This window comes from Dermochelys coriacea, chromosome 5, assembly GCF_009764565.3.
Source record: "Dermochelys coriacea isolate rDerCor1 chromosome 5, rDerCor1.pri.v4, whole genome shotgun sequence".
NCBI classification, from domain to species: Eukaryota; Metazoa; Chordata; order Testudines; family Dermochelyidae; genus Dermochelys; species Dermochelys coriacea.
Genome location: NC_050072.1, coordinates 81668704 through 81688196, shown reverse-complemented (window position 1 = coordinate 81688196; position 19493 = coordinate 81668704). Strand labels below are relative to the sequence as shown.

Genomic DNA, 19493 nt, shown 5'->3' with positions numbered 1-19493 from the left:
TAAAGATGGGGAGAATTCTAAGCAACCGAAAACAGAGCCTTATAACGGGGAGTATTGGACAAGACAATCTATCATATCACTACCAGCTTCACCTTTAACAAGGCCCCTGGCTTTCACCCTCTACTCCCACTAACATCAGTTTGCAGGACTGGGAACTAAATGTTGACAGCAAAGTGGAAATATTAGTTTAATAACAGTCCTTGGCACTTGCATACAGCCTTGCCAACACTTTAACAAAACCGCTTTAGAAAAATCTAAAATGGTCCAACCGTTATTTTTAAAGAACAGACCCAGCCACTGCACTCTTTGGGGAAACCTTTAGGGGTGGCTTTCAGATAATCCACGCAGGGTGAAGGTTACAGTTTCTTTGTTTATTTTATTAGCGGACCGGAGCCCTCCCCGGGCAGGAAAACAAAGCGGAGCAAAGAACTTCTTTAAGGAGCAACAACTCGACGCAGGGCAGGAGGCGGGGCGAGCCTGGAGACGCGAGTGTCAACTCCCGGGCACAGCGCGAGGCTGTGTCCCGCCGGCCGGGGGCGCGGGAGCAAGGCCAAGCAGCAGCGTCAGGAAGTTGCTGCCGGTCGGTTCCTGGGCCCCGGGGAGCGGCTGGGGCGGAGCAGCCGCTGCTGTTGGAGCGGGGAGGGCCGGGCCGGGCCGGGCCGCGCCGCGCGGCGGCGCCCGAGCGGGAGGCTCCGTCCCCGGGCAGCGGTAGCCGCGTGAGTAGCGCGGCGCAGGAGCGGCGGGTTCGCAGCTCCGCTGGGGCCAGGCGCTGGGTTGTGTTGAGGCGGCCCCGGGTTCAAGCCACAGCGCAGCGGGAGTGCGCGGCGCCCGCTTTCCTCCTGGAGCTAGCGGGCCGCTGGCGCTGGGCACCAGGGCACGCCGCGGAGGCGTCGCTGTAAGAGGCGGTGGAATAGCCCCGAGCCTGGGCCGCGCAGGGGAGAGCGAGCCGAGGCCCTTCAGACGTGCTCGGCGCCGCTGGGACGCTCCAGGGCGGAGCGAATACGAGTGCAAAAGAGCATTTGCCACATGGCTCCGCACAAGGCCGGGAGGGGTTTTTTCAGAGCAAACTCACCCCACACTCGGGGACCAGCACGTGGGTGCAGTTGTGCAGCCTTCTCCCCCCCCCAGTCAACAGGCCTGATTTCAATTAAGTGCCCCAAAGCGATAAGTAATAAATCAGAAGTGGCCCTCGGGAGACGCTTTGTCCTTCCGCCGTTGATTTCATAGGCTCCCCATGACTTGACACATCTCCACCATGTTTCCACTAAGAATTTATTAGTCGGAGTCGCTTGGCTTATTGCACCTAGGAGCCCCAGTCTTGAACCGAGACCCTAGCGGTAGGTACTGTATGAAAGAGAACAAAAGAGGGTCCCTGCCCCAAGGAGCTTACAGTCTAAGTACAAGACAGCAGCCAAGAGCTGCATAGGGACAGACGGCTGGGGAAATTCCGGGCGGGGCGGCTGTCGGACATGCTGCTCTGAGCAGCATGGCAAGGGGGGGTTGGATAAGGGGCAGGGAAAACCGGGGGGCAGTCAGGGGACGGGGGCGGTTGGATGGGGCAGAGGTTTGGGGGGGGGATCAGGGGATGGTGAAAAGAGGGGTTGGATAGTCCTGGGGGGCAAGGGTGTGGATAGGGGTTGGGGCAGTCAGGGAGCAGGGGGGGTTGGGTAGAGCGGGGGTTTCCGGGAGGGGGCCAGGCTATTTGGGGAGGCACAGCCTTCCTTACCTAGCCCTCCATACAGTTTTGGAACGCCGATGTGGCCCTCAGGCCAAAAAGTTTGCCCACCCTGCTGTATAGCGAATGGAGGGGAGACACTGAAGGAGAGTTTAGAGTGGGAGGAAGAAACATTCAGAAATGATCAGAAATCCTCCCAACCGTTGTCTAGCACTGGTGCAGCTCCACCAGTGACAGCCATGAGGTGAGCGCTAGCATATACCAGCAGCATACATTTTTACCACTGTGCCCTGAATGGGAAATCTTGGCCCTTATTTTTACCAACGACATAAGCAGATATAACTACATGCACACAAGCAACTTGTTTGTCGGGTAAACTTGCTTTTCAGAGTAGAACAGCATTCATTTTCTATAACCCAATACTTGTTTTGACCTCATTTAAGGATGTATCAGTAAATGATGCATATCAGTATCAGCGTATCAGTAAATGATCTTGTAGCATGCTACAATATGCATCTTAGTGTTGCAAATAATGTTAAATAAATATTTTATACAATACCACTTTTGATAATGTAGATTTTCCAAATACACTTAGCCTTTTCCAGCACACTTCTTATACCTTGTCATTCATTATAAAACCACTACCTTTCTGGTTTTGCTAATAAGATAGTTACTGCACATATTCTGTATGTAAGCATATAAAGTACCTTCACTAGTCAATGGGATCAAATCCACAAAAAACAAATAATTTATATTTTAGATTATTATTATTATATTTTAGATTACCCAATACTACAATTTCTGCCTTTAATTGATTTCTGATTATCAGCAGCTATGGTCAAATAACTCTATCACTGGCCATGGGAAAGAGCCATTTGATCAACAGGAAGATCACAATTTTGAATGAAATAAAAAAAGACAGAGCTCAGGCAAGACTGACACTGGAGGCAAAGTATTTTAAGAAGTAGAGGCCCACTGATGGGCACAAAGATGTGTGTTGTATGATTTTGCACACATTCAAGCAATTTGTGCGTGCAGACAGATGTTTGGCAGTTCATTGTTCAGTGTGCATTTGGGGGAGTTGCATACAGAAGTGGACTTGCAGTTCTGTGCAGAACTTGGATAATTTATCAAAATTTGTCCCTGAAAATAAAACCCACGACAAACTCATTTGTATTGTTCAGAAGTGGTCACTGAAAATCTAGGACTTTCTGTGCATTATATATGCTTTTTTTTATACTCTTTAGTGGTCTTAGATAACTTTATCCTCTACTTATTGCAATCAAAGTGATAGGAATGGATAATCAGAATAAGCAAGAGGTAGCGTAAATGTCATTTGTAAGTGGCAAAGTAGGTATTTTGGCATGTCTATATATTTAACATATGCTTTCTGTTAAAAGGAAAGCAAAAGCCTCAAACCTATGTAGATTATTTGCTAGACAAGTTATTATTAACATTGAGAAACTTTTCTAATAAAATCTGACTTCCAATCTGTAGAGGATATTGAGAATTCAGAAAATATCTTCAGAAAGAAAGGAGGACAATGGGAAAGAAAATTCTTTAAGAATCTTCCCCCCCCCTTGTAGAATGGATCACTTCACTCTAAAGTTTTCTTTGATAGCTCAAATGAAGACATTTAAAATGTGCTTTTAAACTCATAAATCCTACTTTAACTAGCCATTATATACAAGATTGCATGTCTTTCAGAAAGACATCTGTGTTTCACAGCTATTACAGTGATATACTGTATGTGAGTATGCTTTGAATTTGGAATATATATTTGGTCAAAGTCAAGAATGTTGATCAATATATTTTAGGGGTGTAATTCCATTGTCTGCAACTAAACGTAGGTCCCTGTGCATTACCATGAAATGATATCTTTAATCTCATCTGGGATGGAGTGCTGTAGGACTGTAGCATTTTCTTAAAGTATTATAATTAAGGGAGGGAAGGGATGGGATATGGGAGATGGTGCTGATAATTTATTTTCAGAACATTTTCTATAACAGTGTGCAGAGATTTTATAACATTCCCCCATTGAAATGAATATTAAAATGGTATTCATTCAAATAAATACAGAATATGCTTATAATGAATGAATTCTAACATGAAAAATTGGTTCTTCCCTCAAGACTTTTTTTTAAGTGTGCTGTGTGCTCTTGGAAAAAATAGTACTTCAAGACTTTATGAACTGCAGTATGTTTAGGATCTTTTAACTTGTTTAGAATTCCAGGAAAAATACTCCACCCCTACTATTTATTAACTTTCTGTCTGAAAAGGAAAGAGTACTCTACCAAGCCTAACATGGAGTACCCCTGCTAATCCAGTACCATGCATGTCTTGAGCTAAGACTACCAGTCATTACATCATTTGGGGATCAAATAATGGGTCACTGGCAAGACTTTAAATATGTACTCACAAATGGTCAGTTGGCAAGTTCCTTTCATGAGCAGGGGCATCAGCAAAGTGAACCTGTTAAGTCTGATAAGTTTCGCTGGTGCTGTTCATGATAAATTGGGTAGGAGTAAAATGGACCAAATTGTGTAAATTTTTACTTAGCTGGACAGAGAGATTCAGAAAGGAAGATTCCCCAAAAATGAGAAAAGGAGATTCCCAAAAATGGGGCTAGAAAAAAGGAAAACAGTGATGCGGCTGGAGGAGGCTAATGCAAATGGAATAGAAACCATGGGGGAAGCATCTAGAATTGGGGATGAGGAAGGGAGTATAGAAGAAGTTCCCCCTTCCCTTCCCAAGAGTGACTTTGTTGTGGGCCAAAAGGAGAGAGAGAGAGAGAAGCAGCAGCTTCAAATTTGAGACACCATACAAATGATAGAGTCCCCAAGTAAGGTCCCTCAGCACCCTATGAGGATCCCACCAGTCTCCCCATTTACAGCAACTGTTGGGCACTGGGTTTCCTCATCCCAGCACTGCCCTTTGTCTCTGCGTGGGGGACCATCCTTCATACCAGCATCTGCCAAGTTAAACAACGAGTAAAAGGGACCAGATTAACAGCAAATTCATGGGTTTCAGAGTAGCAGCCGTGTTAGTCTGTATTCGCTAAAAGAAAAGGAGTACTTGTGGCACCTTAGAGACTAACAAATTTATTAGAGCATAAGCTTTCGTGAGCTACAGCTCACTTCATCGGATCCGATGAAGTGAGCTGTAGCTCACGAAAGCTTATGCTCTAATAAATTCGTTAGTCTCTAAGGTGCCACAAGTACTCCTTTTCTTTTAGCAAATTCATGTTCATTTGTGACCAGAGCTAGGTTTGAATGAGGAACTCCAGAGGAAAGGCTATTCTAATACAGCACCCAGCTGAGCCATCAGTCTGTTTTCTTACAGTCAATGACAGCATGTTTTCTTCACTGCTTAGATAGAGCCTTCTTTCCTGCTTCTGTTCTTTTTACCATATTCAGCGTGTGGATCTAGATTTACAGGCCAAAGATCAAATGGAGAATAGTATGTAACTATTATACAATAGCTTCTGTAACAGTAATTGTTTAGTTCCGAGTTTTCCAGATCAGTCACAAACACACAAAGCTGCAATAGTGTTTGGTCTGTGGCCCATGGATTTCTGAACTGAGCTAACAGCCATGCTAGTGTGCAATAAAGAGAAGCAGAAACAGACTATCTACTTCCACGGTTCTTCTCTTTGGCCATGCATCCATATTAGACATCTAGATTAGAGCAGCTGCAATCGGCTCTTTTATTCAAATTTAACATAACTTACGCGATCCTGACAGGTTACCAGTGCAGTCCCTTGCATAAAGGTACTTGTGATTTGTCCAGGGAATCACAGTTGCTCTGTCAAATGTGTCTTGGGATCCTCTGTCTTAAATTTGAATCATTACATGTGCACACAGTATTCACAAACACTGCAAATGCACATGCACCTGCAACTGGAACTGCGCACTTGGTTATGCACAGAGAATCATGAAAAAGTGGACCTAGTCAGATCCAAATATATTCATAATTATGGGTCCCATACATTCAGAGCCATGGAGGTAGAGTACATCAGCATCTTGAAGTTGAGATCATTGAAGAAAATGTCATTATTAAAAATACTAAGTTGAAAAAAGTCAGACATACGCATCTTTTCTTTAGCTTTATGAACAGCTAATTAACTAGTTAAAGTTAGTTTCAGTGTCACAGTTTATGCTGAAAACTAGGATTTATTTGCTGGAGGAGACTCTATTTATAGATTCGTCCAATTTGTCTTTCTGGAATGCAGTAGTGGCCAAGTTTATCTTCCAAACATCAAGTTACAAACATCTCTTTACAGTATGGAATAAAAGGGATTTTGGCATTAGCAAGCTCCTTTGCTTCTTGTTTACCTATTGCTGATCCTGAGAAGGATCTTTAAATGTCAGAAAGTGCTCTCAGAATTACTGTATTGAAAAAAACGCCCACACAAAAAAAATCGCACGCTACAGATTTTTCCCATGTTGACTGTAATATGTGGGGCATCTGCACAACATTTTCCTTTGCCTCTTGTAAACTGAGGTAGGGGAAGGATTGATACAGATTGGACTTTTGCACTCTGCATATTAGTGGAACCAGTGCATTCTACCTACCAATGGTGCAGACCAGGCTTAGTGAGCTGCTTGGAATCCAGATACTATTCAGGGCAAGCGTGCACAACGGTACTATATCAGCGCAGCTGCACTGATGCTGCTGTAGCATGTCTGGTGAAGACACAAGCGTCGCCTGCCGACATAGCACCAGTGTGGACAGTGCAAAACTTGCATCGCTTGGGGGGGAGGGGGTTTCACACCCCTGTGTGATGTAAATTAGGTTGACTTAAACAGTAGTCTAGATCTGCCCAAGAGTTACCTGTATTCTTGTATGAATTGGTGAGAATATATGTGGCCCAATGATTGATGTTACACTCTGGGGTATTTACCTTTTAGTAGTTTGCTGCTGACAGGAACTAGACTTTACATCCCCATCTATACTTCAGCACATTCAATAAGTTATTACTTGGTTTTATCCAAAACCGTGGTTTTTTTCCCACCAGAAGGAGAATGAACTCAGAAGCCAACACAGAGAGCCTCCGTTGGGCCAGATTCTCAACTGTTCTTCAGAAGCTGTGGTTGCTCTCTGCTGGGCCAGTTCCCTAGCACAGGTTGGGGCAGCTATTCTAACCTGCATTAGCTTCCCCAAGGGACTACTTTGGCAACCAGGGACTTCAGGAGTCCTCTGTACTGTGGCAGCTCTATACTATCTGATGACATCTTCCCTCAACCCCATATAGGTGTTTTAGAGGTGCTGTGTGGCAGTACAGCAGCATAGAATGGGTGGAACACAGCCCACAATTGGGATCATTGACTTTAATGGAGTTACTTCCAATTTATACAAGTATAACTGCTGAGTAGGGCCCCCAATATCTCACACCTCATAAGCAAATAAACCAGAGGCCAGGGCTCCTGGTCTTCTTTAGGCTATAAGGCTGTAAATTCCACGGAAGGCATGTGGGATGCAAGTTTGATTTGCAATGTAAATGTTGAATTTCCTTAGCATTTGTGGCTGTGTCTAGCATCTATTAATAAGTAATGACATTTAAGCTCATACATCATATTTGTATTGCACATACATTAACATTACTACTTGGGCATTGGATGTTATGGAAACCACAACTCATAGACTTGAGGAATTGGCAGTGTAGTAATTCATTAGCATCAGTAATAATTCTGGTCAATGAAGACCTATTCTTGAACTCAGAAAATACTGTTTTCTTGGTTTCACTTAAGAAAAAACAGACTTTTAAATATTTTTAATGACAAACTTGGCTGCTTGGTTGGTAGCAGAAGTATTTTGCCAAGTTTTAAAATTAATACAAACTATTTAATTTGACATTTTTATCTTGGATGCAAGTAGGTCCACATGCTGCATTTTATCATTCCAAACATATCCAGTTTTGGGTAGACTTTCAGTGCTATTGTGGACATAAAAATTCCTAAGTAGGACTGCTGAGGCCAGTTATTGTCAATCAGATTTGCACATTGCTAATCTTTCAAGCTCACCTCTTCAGTTATGTAAAACCCTGTACAAACAGATTGCCACATGGCTCAAGAGAACAAGTTTGTGGCTGCCTATCATGGGGTACTCACTCAGTGGCTGATAAGGGAACCCAGGCCCACTCACTACTCCAGGTTCCAGCCCAGGGACCCTACCACGTGCAGCCAAGGTCTGCTTGGTCTTCAACCTTGCTGCTCCCTACTCTGCCTCCCATAGGTTTTCTTCCACCAGTGCCAGAATCAGGCAGGTCAGGAGACCATGCCCCCCACTTTTTAAGATGGGCCTAGTTTGGGGAAGCAAAAAGGCATTGCCCCTCGAAACTGCAAGGCTTGGGAAAGCATGGAGTAGCTCTAGTAGGGGTTGCGCTTTGCAGCAGGGGAGCTGATCACAATGCTATAAGTCAGGGGTGGGCAAACTTTTTGGCCAGAGGGCCACATCAGGGCTGCAAAATGGTATGGAGGGCCGGGTAGGGAAGGCTGTGCCATTGCAAACAGCCTGGCCCCTGCCCCTTATCCACCCCTCCCGCTTCCTGCCCCCTGACTGCCCTCCTTAGAACCTCCGACCCATCCAACCCCCCCCCCGGCTCCTTGTCCCCGACCACCCTCTCCTAGGGCCACTGCCCCTAACTGCGCCCCAGGACCCCACCCTCCCATCTGCTCCCTGACTACCCTGACCCCTATCCACACCCCTGCCCCTTGACAGCCCCCCCAGGATCCCCACCCCCATCCAACCCTCCCCCACTCTTTGTCTCCTAACTGCCCCCCCAAAACCCCACCCAACCCTCCCTGCTCCCTGTCCCGCCCCCAGGACCCCCTGTCCAAACCCCTGTTCCATGTCTCCTGACCGCCCCCCCCAACCTCTGCCCCATCCAATTGCCCCCTGACTGCCTTTTGGGACCTCCTATCCCTTATCCAACCCTCCCCCCCCTTACCATGCAGCTCAGAGCAGCAGGACTAGCTTATTGGAAAGCCTGGAAGTTGGGCGGGTGCAAGCTGAGCTACCTGCGCAGCAGCAACAGAGGGGGGGACAGCAGGGGAGGGACTGGAGGTTAGCCTCCCCAGCCAGGAGCTCAGGGGCCAGGCAGGACCGTCCCACAAGCCAGATGTGGCCCACGGGCCTTAGTTTGCCTACCTCTGCTATAGGTGCTGGATGGCAGCTGGTGGGAAGGACAGAAGGAAGAGGAGTGGCACAGCTGGTTCCCAGGGAGCTATGTGCCACCACTGGAGGTAGCAGACCAACTACCTGGGGGCAGAGGAGGGAATGCAGGAGTTAGGGAAGAAGGGGTACAGGAATCCAATTTTGGCTTTACCTTCCCCGCCTTTCTACAAAGATTCTAGTGCCTTTGTTTTCCTCTTCATTCCTCTCTCTCCTGGATCTACCCTTCTCTCAGAGTCAGGTTCCTACTCTTTCCCTGGTTTCCCTCCTTTCCCCTCTAGTACACAGAGGGTGGCCACCTTGCTGTAACCTTTTGTGTTGCCAGCTTCCTGACTTTACACTTGCCCAGCCCATACCTGGACAGCTGAGCTTCTTTCTCCAATCAGGGGTTACTTCTTCAGCCTAGCCCACACATGAGGGACTTATCATGCTACTTGGCCCTTTCTCGGCTTCCTTTTGGTGCTGGTGTAGGTCATAGAGTGAACACCCCATCATACTGCCTAAGGACTTCTAGCCAACACTAATGGCACTGTGTTGTGTATCATGGTCACCTGGAACTTTGTGGTAAAAACAAGGATACAACTCAGATTCTCCTGCTCCAGAAGACCCTACCTATTGAATTACAGGAGAATGTCTGTTAGCAGTATAGAGCATATGAGACACAGTTAACCAGCTGATTCCATCCAGAAGAAGTAGTGGAATACAATCACAACAGCCTGTGAATTACAATGTATTTCATCTCAGACTCTTTCTTTTGCATGTTTGTGACATGTCCAAATTCTTTTCCAGCATCTGAAAGTAGGCCATCGAATTATAGATTAACCACTTTTGCAAGGTTGTGATTTAGCACATTAGACATAACTTCCCTTTTTTAGCAAATATAACTCTCATCTGTGGCGCATGTTCTGCTTAAGACTGTCCTCGGAGCATAGCAAATTGTTTTTACCTTGCCTCCCAAAGAAAGACAAAAGTCCTAGACAGTGCAGTCAGGATGATGTGTCACTATTGGTATGGTTTTTCATTTAGGAAGGAAATTAACTAAGTTAATATAAAGTTCAGATTCGCTGTTCTTCCGTGATGGGAGGGTCTGTTGGCCAAATTACCTCTCTGTAAAGTCTTTTCTTCTTTTGAAATAACTGCTCCTTTAGCTTTAAGAAGCTGGACTTTGTGTTTTTCTTAACTTGCCTATCTAACGCATTGACTGAGCCCTACTTTACAGTATTAACGCTCAAAGTTTAGGGTACACTTCAACGCAGTTCTATTTAATAGGGTTCTTGGGATATGTTTTTCATACACAGCTGATTATTCCTTTTGCTCTATGTTGTGCCCCACACTTACCACAGCTTTCAAATACATTCAAATGAAATATAAAGTTATCTATAGTTAGCAAAAGCCAATGTAAATTTTGTCCAAGAACAGTAGGATTTAACTCTATGTAAAATGGGTGGGTGGTCCTAGTGCAGTTTCTAATGAATAGATATCCACAATAACCACCATCAGAATTGACATTTTTGCTGACAATCGGAACACAGAGGCCAAAGAATAAATAGACATGGAGAATAAAGAAGTCTCTCAATCCTACAGGTGATCCTTAGAAGCCAAGGTTAAGACTCATTGGTAGGCTATTATGGAGAAATAATGGAGAAAGCAGTATTGCTATTCATGCTCTTGTATGGGTGAAAGTTTTCAGTATCCAGCATGGCATACTGCACCTGCACTAACTTCACTTAAAAAAAACAAAACCAAACCAAAACCACAGACCCTAAACCCATCAACATCTTTCATCAATTAGTTTGCTCCTGCAGAAAGAACAAGACAATTTGTACGCCCTTAAAGTTAAATCTTGTCTGCAGCTTGTTTGGATTTTTTTTTTTTAAACTTGCCTCAGGAAGCATTATTTTAACATTCTGATTAGATACAGAACTAGTTTAATGGAATAATTTTGAGTAAGTAGAATATTTTGTGTCAGGCAAATCAGCAAGATTACAGTGGTTCAAAGCACAGCACTTTGCATTCTGTTAGTATTGTGTAATTCTTACTGGCATACGTCTAGTTGAAACGTAATGTATTTATGTCAGCATTTGTGCAAGAGAATTTAGCAAAGGCACTGCAGCAAGAAAATGAAATCTAAATTTTAAATAGAGCTTCTTGGATTACATTAAATTGATAATATGGCTGCTGCATTGTAAATTTTTTTTTTTTTTTAAGATTAATATGTGGAGGCTGTGAACACAGAAGTGTTGTGAAAATGATTTGCTTGAGTTTGTATTTCAGAACTCCCATGGAACCACCACTTCTGCCTTATTATTGGATTTTCTGAGCTATAGCTTAGTGAAAAATTAAACTGTACCAGGCATGTAATTTTTGTTTTTTGTTTTAACAGGATAAAAGATGCTTTGGTTTCAGAGTACAGCAAAGCAGCTAGCAAAATATTCTTCTAGGCCACTATGGAAACGACTATGTGCAGCCACTACAAATATACCAGTGTTAACTTTGTTCACCAAGGTAAAAAATTAGTTTGTAAAGCTAGATAGGAAGGCCTAAATATTAGCCTTCCAGGAACTGTAGGTTCAAATAGATCCCAGACGGAAAGGCTCAGCCCTTCATCTTTTAGAGGTAGAGAGATTTAGTTCCATACAGCTTACTGTGTGGGCATCGTTTGGGCGAGACTCATAGTTTGGTTCTACTCTGTGACTCTATAGAAGTGGCAAGAGGGAGTTGTAGGATTATTGTGTCTCAGTGACTTCTTAGCTAGTGGACCCAATTTACAAGTTAAAAGTTCTTTTATTTAAGACTATGTCTACATATCAGCGGGAGGGCGCTTCCCAGCATAGGCAGACTGGCATGCTGGCTCTGCTCAAGCTAGCTTGCTAAAATTACAGTTGGACCATGGTGACAAGGAAGGCTGCTTGGGCTAGCCACCCAAGTACAATCGTGCCCAACTCCCACATACGTATTTGGATTGGTGGCCCAAGCTACTGCCGGTGCAGTCACGGCCACACTGCTATCTTTAGCACATTCACTCAAATAGAGCTAGCACAAGTGCCTGCCCATACTGGGAAGCACCCTCCTAGCTACTGTGTAGAGTAGACCATAAGTGGCTTCACCTGGGATTGGAAGGTAAGGTGAGTTCTTTATTTATCATATATTATTATCTTAACAGAAGTGCTGAAGGCCAATTAGGCCCTCAATGACACCTATGCAAAATCCGTGTCAGGGGGCCTGAAAAGGTTTAACATTAGTTCTATCCATGATGCACCTGGAGAAATAAAATCCAATCCATTCCCTCTGCTTTGGTGGCTCTGCAGTGCTAACAGGAATAAAAAGTAATGAGTAGTTTTTGTCTGTAGATTGAACAGATATGATTCTGGGTGCATTCAGAGTCCTATCAGTTAAGTAGGAATGGGGGCTATTTGTATAGAGTCACTTTTCAGTGTAGAACCTTAACTGAGATCCTGTGTTCTTTGCAAAAGTATTAGTGTTAGTTCACTTTTCATAGGAAGAGGAGTTTCATTTGGTGCCTTTAGCTAAAGTTTTACCTTCTGTACAATGTTTTTGTAGCATATTATTTATTGATTTTGACTGGCAATCCTTCGATTCGAGGATGATCTCTACCACGGATTTACATATAGGTCCTGAGAGGACTCAGAAGTCTGATACTGGTGCATGTATACAGATTGCAAAATGCTCTAAGATGAAAGTTTCTATGTAAGTGTAAACTGCTGTGAATTTTAAATAAAATGAAGAAAGTGTGAATTTGCTGAGAGAAGATGAGACTGGAGAGGCTCCATCATCATTGAGTAATGTTTGTTTTTTTTCCTGCCCAACCTGGAAAAAAGTTAATTATTTTACAAAGGTACGGACTTTTTAGAAAAAAAAAAGTCTGCACTTGTTTCTTATCAGTGGAATGTGTGTTACATGAGGAAACATACTTTAAAGTCCTATCACTGTCTCTGCCATCTGATCCAACACGGTTCTTTTTCATACTCCAAAGGGCAATAATGTAGGTAGTACTGGCATTAATTTTAGAAATTAAGAATTAGAAAATGCTCTTTTGAATGATTATTGTGCATACATACTGATTAGCAATTTGAAATTCTGTGACCAAATTTATGATACCAAAGTTGAAACAGTTTTCTAAACTGGCCTCTTTTGTTAAATACGTGCTTAAGGTAGAGTACTTTTCACGTCTCACAGAACATATCTTATCACTGGCATTTGCAAAACAAGCTCTCACTAAACTGCAGGCTGCTTTTAATAGAACAGTCTGCGATTTCTGTTTATCCCCATTCACCCCAGGCTTGTGGTTTCGTTTTTTTTTTTTTTTTTAAAGTAAGGACAGGAGTAAGTATGAATGAGGCTTAGCATAAGTGAGAATGAATTGTATAAATAAAAACCTCTCCTTTCAGCCTCTTCTGTATTAAATTCAAATTCTGTTTGCAGCCAGGGCAATTGAGTACTTTCAGAAAGACATGAACATATATACAAGCTGCTGAATGTCCCATTAAAGCAGTTTAAAGTCTGTTTGCAGAGACTCTTGGCTAGTCAGAATTATTTCTGGGCATAGTTCCCATTGGAACTCAATGCTGGCTTTATTAAAGGAGTAAAGTGCCATGACTTGCTTTGTTGTTAGCACTTGTCCACACACAGAGGTTGGAAATGAAATAGCTAGATAGTTTTAGATCCAAACCTTTACTTATTTCAGTACAAGGCTTGGTTTATTTAACTGTAGTTCAATCAAAATAATTGAACTCTTAATCCAAAATAAGTGTCCCCACACAGACTTGCATCAAAATAACTGAAAGTGTGAATTCAAACTTATAACAGCCTGGTCTAAATACACAGTTTCCTGAGTTAACTTAAAGGTGTGATTCTGCATTTAAACTGGTGCAAGTTTGCATGTGGACAATCAGTTTAAACCTGATTCACCCATGAAAGCTTATGCTCCAATACATCTGTTAGTCTATAAGGTGCCACAGGACTCTGCCAGTTTAAACCTGGTTTAAGTTGTGCCTATAAATGTATACCTACACTGATAGAGGAGTATCCAAGCACTAAAATTGCACTGTTTTAACTAAGTCAGGTCTTAAACCACTTCAAATTCTAATGGTGCAAACTGCATGCTTAGACAAGCCCTTAGTAAGGAGAAATGGTGTTTCTGTCTGCCTTTCTGCCCCTACCAGCTCATTTTACCAGCTCCACTACCTTAGCAATCTTTCTTTCAGTGATAACCCATGAAGAGTTGAGCATCCCGTAGTTTAAAGAGTCTAGTCTGTTACAACAGATTAAATGCAACAAAATTCTGTCAGCCCTTCTCAATAACACATTTGGTCAGCTGATTCACCATGGCCAGCTCTTCCACGAGTTACAAACAGCAGCAGCTGCACGCCAAACTTCTTGTCCTTTAGCACCTTGCATAGGGTTTCAAACATTAAGGGTGTGTCTTCACAGTCTAGTCTACCTACCCAAGCTAGCTTTACTCCAGCTAGCATGGGTAACAGCAGTGAAGAGAGCACAGCATAGGCAAGTGAGCCAAGTGTGTATCTAGGTAGGGTCTGTGCTGTGCTTGTATTACCTGCTCTGAAACCTATACTGCATTGTCTTCACTGCTGTTACTCACACAAGCTGAATTCAATCTAGCTCTGGTAGACTAGCCTCTGCACACCTTTTACTGTGTAGGCATACCCTAATAAAGCTTTGGGGAGGGAGGAAAGCAATAGACATTTTCCATCTCTGAACAGTACTTAACGGCAAAGAGACAGAACCATCATGTTTTTCCTCACTATATTTTGTGTTAAATTACTATATGCCAAACAACATACACTGATGTGTATCTGGAGTGACTCCAGGGAAGTCCATAAAGTTTTCCAGATATACATTGGGGAAGTGACTGTAGAAGTCAACCCTATAACTATCCTATAACTTGCCTCAGAATCATGCAGCTGTTTCAGCTTTTAGAACTTGCACCATTTCAAAAATATTTTTATTGTGGTCACAAATAAAAGGTAGAGTCAAAAATCTTAGAGGTGTTGACCGATAAAAAGGGAGATTTTCTTTTTTACTTATATAAAAAAGAATTTTTAAACTTGCAATCTATGCTGTGCTGATTTTGAAAATGATGTGGCAATGAGGAGAGAACCAGCATTTGGAATAATGATAGCATGTAACTTGTTTCTAGGTACGTTAACAAAATAGTCTGCATGTTTTATTGATTATTTTAAGATGATCTGCATATTTTCCTTTAGAACCCGTGCCCTCTATGTGATGAAGCAAAAGAAGTGCTTGAGCCATATAAAAACAGGGTAATGTAATACAGTACTGTGTATATTATAGAGAAAGAATAGTTAATCAGGGACCTTTCTTTGTAAAAGAAAAATTGCTTGATTTTATTTGTATCCATTAGTCTTTCATGGGCAACCTCTTCAAGTTTTAGCACGAATTTCCATAAAACTTATTATTCAAAAGTATTTTCAGACTCTGTGGCTCAAGTAAGCGTTAGCAAACTAAACCAATGAATGCAATGTTGCAGCTATTTAAAAAACTTTTGCTACTATAACGGGTTCTCAAACTGGGGGCTGGGGCCCCTCAGGGGATTGTAAGATTATTATATGGGGGGGGTCATGAGCTGTCAGCTTCCACCTCAAGCCCTGCTTTGCATCCAGCATTTAATGGTGTTAAATATATAAAGAAGTGTTTTAATTTATAAGGGTGGGGTCGCACTCAGAGGCTTGCTTTATGAAAGGGGTCACCAGTACAAAAGTTTGAGAACCACTGGACTATAATATACATGTATCTCAAGTTTATAATGCAGTTTGCAGCAAAACTGCTGTGAGGCAGGTCCATCAAATATTCTTTTTCCTGTGTCACTTGAAAGTACTTTCCCATCATCCTCCCCAACTAATATTCTGTCAACTGCCTGTAATGCGCTTTGACCAGTTTTTGAACCCCAGTTGCTTGAATTTGGAACAAGTGGTGCAAGCAGTAGTAGACACAAAGAAATGCTGCACCCATGAGCAATACAGAAAATGTCTGTCGGCTCACCTGCAGAAAGAAAATTACCAAGATCATATGTGGTACAATTCTTCACTGGGAATCCAGGGACCTATGCTGGGCTAAACAGATGATGGTTGGAAATACACAAGCAAAGTTTGTGACTACTTCCATTTTCTGCCTTCAAAATCTGCGTTTCCATGCCAGGGCAAATATAGAGGCCTGCTGAAAATTTGACCCATTTTGTTAAAGTAAATCTGAAATTTGATGAAAGACAGCAGCTATTTTTATTAAAAAGTGTCCAATGTTAAAAAATGTTTAACATTTAGTTCTTTTCTTTCAAAGGTTATTTTGCAGGAAGTGGATATCACCCTTCCAGAGAACTCAGTGTGGTATGACAGATATAAGTATGACATACCTGTCTTTCATTTAAATGGGCAGTTCCTAATGAAGCATTGGGTAGATGTTAAAAAATTTGAGAACCAGCTTGTGAAGCTAGAGTTTCAAAATGATGAAAACCAATGAAGGAAATGCAGCCATTCTGACACTGGATTGAAGGGATTTTGAACAAATGGTTTGAAATTGTTGCGTACATTATCAAACTGTATTTTCTTTGGAATGTAATGTACATATTTAACATTAAAATTTTAGTTATTTGATTTATATTCCATTTTGTAGTAATGATGAAGCCCATCTGACTTCTTCATCAACTCTTCATCTGCTATCCTAGATGGTTTTGTTTTTCAATGAGAGAATAAGTGCTATTCCACAGCAGCAGATAAAATGAAATGCACTTTCAAATCATTAATACACCCTGCACTGACAATAAAGGAATGTTTAAGTTATGTCTGTATGAAGCTTCTTCTGTAAGACTTTCACAGTGTATCCCCAAATGCTCATTTTGAAGTAGAGAGGAGAGCGGTTAAGTGGGGAGGGAGATTAAAAAAAAAAAAATCAAACTTATACTCTTGTATAGAATTAGAGACCTAGATTTAGTTGTTATTCACCTGTAAAAACTGAGTGTTTTTTTCTTTTTAAACAGTATGAATGTTACACTTAAGCCTAAAATGTGAGCTTATGTTAAACTGGGAGATTTGAGCTCTTTAGTACTCAAGTAAAAGTATAAGTGAAAGTTACATTGAACCAAGAGGGCCCAGTTTTTCCTTGAAACAAGATTTAACACTGCAAACATGCCACTCTGTGCTAGCTACCACCTTCACTTTACTCTCTGGAATTAAAACACCCCAAGAATTTCCTTGTAAATCTGCTGGCATGAGATAAAATAGCTTCTCCCTTAGGCTCAGGTTACACTATTAAAAAGAAAACATGCTAGCATGTGGTTCTCTGCCACAATTAGGTATGGCCACATCATACCAGGGCTTTTTCTTAATTTTCCAAGGGGCACAGAAAACATGATTTTCTAATTGTATTATGGGAACAGTACTTAGATTTAGGGTTAACGGTCTTTTCGGTAGTGTAGATTGGCCCTTATATTCTCTGATAGAACACAGAAAACTGATATTTTAGTCCCATCTGTGACTTCACTGCATCTTAATTTAGTGACTGGCAAGTGTACTTGTATCGCAGGGGGTGAGGCAGCTTCTACTAGTGCATTTTTGCATCACAGGGCAGAAAAGAATAATGTGGGTAGACGGAACTCCTTAAATATATTTAAGGAGGAGGATGAATTGAGAAACTTAATTGTTGTCCTTTAGGCTGAACAGGCTATAGTACTAACTAAATAGTATTGGAAAAGTGTGATTTTTTTTCAGTCTATTTAATCAATCTGTCCAAACAAAAAGTAATGTAATTACTACATTTCTGTTCTTCTCAGCACTGTTGTATCTGAGCACCTTCCAGAATTAGGAAATTAAACAAGAAGGCTGTCTATCAAAAGGTAGGTCTTCCTCATTCTCAATCCTTAGAAAATTCCAAACAAGGACACACACATTAAGCACCAGATAGACTTACCAAATTAAGATCAAGCATTCACTGCAGAATTTCACACTAGTTTTCAGAGTCACAGAACTTTAGAAACCTGTGCCCTCTCTCTGAGTCCTGCAGAAAGGTGGGCATCATTAATGAAAGAGGCAGGAATGTAATTGAAACTATATTAAATTGACAAAAACAAGAAAAACCCACAGTAAAAATATCTACTTAACCCAATAGCATAGGCTTGTTTTAGAAAATCCTCCCTCAACAACTTAGATTAGCCATTTGACATAGAAGGTAACAGAAGGGCTTGTTACCTCATGAGTCTGAGAGTATACCCAGCTGTTGCATCTGTATAACACCCTATCACCCTGGCCTTTGATAAACTACTTCTTCCTCTTTTTATTCTTAGGTCCACTTTGCCACTTCCTTGGCCTTGATTCTCAGCTATCTTGCCCATGGCACGACCACTTACACAAGTGCAAAGTACAAAGGATATGGAAAATATTAGCACATCAGAACTTTGCACAGGTGTAAATGATTGCACCAGGGCCAAATTAAAGGCATTGTGTCTTCACACACACACACACACACCCCAACCAAATCCACAACAGGTTTCAACACCCATTGTATCAAAGCACCCTTCCTGCACTGGATGTTGAAAAACAGGTCTGCCCCATCCATAGTCATATTCCACCACCAACGGGGTGTGCTCAGAGGGGAAGTAATTTATTTGTATTTGTGCAAGGCCGGGGAGACTTTGTAAAGTTTAGGCTACCCCTTAAAGAAGCATATTGAGAAGGAGCCTTTAAAACATGGGTCTGAATTGCCTCTATGTCAGCATGCAAGTGCTAATTGGTTCCTTTCCAAAATATAGGAGAATTTCACAGAGCCAGGGTTTTTCCTGACTAATTTTTTGTGATAAAATAATAGAACCGTATAGTGCATTTCACCAGTAGATTTCAAAGCATTTCACAAAGGCAAAGCATTGTTACCCCTATTTTACAGATGGCATAGAGAAGTTATGTGATTTGCCCTGTATCACAAGGTTAGTCAGAGACAGAACTTGGAATAGTCAACAAGTCATAGCTATACCTGAGATAGCAGTATTTTCCCTTGTTTTTATTATGACATCTTCTGTGTGGGAAATCTCAGGAGCCAAAAGTAAACCTTTCTGATCAGGTCAGAAGATGACTTGTCTGTGCCTTATTCATTCACATGGAGGGTGGGGAGTTTTATTGTTAACTACACATGGTATTTTTCTAATACTTCGTATTTTAATGTGAATGCTAACAAGATTTATAATAGCATTATTTCCATGGATCACAAATGAAATTCTTATCTTGGGGCTAACTTGTACTGAGGAGATGGAGGCTTCACAATGGTCAACCAGATTGATTTTATTTTAGGAGGTCCATCTAGCCCAGGGATTGGCAACCTTTGGCATGCAGCCCTTCAGGGAAATCCACTGGTGGGCCGGGATGGTTTGTTTACCTGCAGCGTCTGCAGGTTTGGCTATTCGCAGCTCCCACTGGCCGCAGCTTGCCATTGAAGGCTAATGGGGGCAGTGGGAAGCGGCGTGGGCCAAGGGATGTGCTTCCCACCACTTCCTGCAGCCTCCATTGGCCTGTAACAGCAAACTGCGGCCAGTGGGAGCTGTGATCGGCTGAACCTGCGGACACTTCAGGTAAATAAACAGTCCTGGCCCACCAGTGGCTTTCCC

At 42.2% G+C, this 19493-nt stretch overlaps 1 protein-coding gene across 5 annotated transcripts; it reads left to right on the top strand.

The window, feature by feature from the left end:
* Positions 1–457: 457 nt before the first annotated feature.
* Positions 458–16683, top strand: C5H5orf63 (chromosome 5 C5orf63 homolog). Of its 5 annotated transcripts, none has more exons than XM_038403267.2 (4): positions 458–716; positions 11232–11353; positions 15094–15150; positions 16184–16683. In XM_038403267.2, the coding sequence occupies exons 2-4, from the start codon at positions 11240–11242 to the stop codon at positions 16361–16363; spliced, it is 351 nt and encodes a 116-aa protein (XP_038259195.1). In that variant the 5' UTR covers positions 458–716; positions 11232–11239; the 3' UTR covers positions 16364–16683. The 5 variants fall into 5 exon arrangements, with proteins under 5 accessions (XP_038259195.1, XP_043370646.1, XP_043370644.1 ...); XM_043514711.1 differs by having other exon boundaries at positions 537–739; XM_043514709.1 differs by lacking the exon at positions 458–716 and adding an exon at positions 742–935.
* Positions 16684–19493: the final 2810 nt, after the last annotated feature.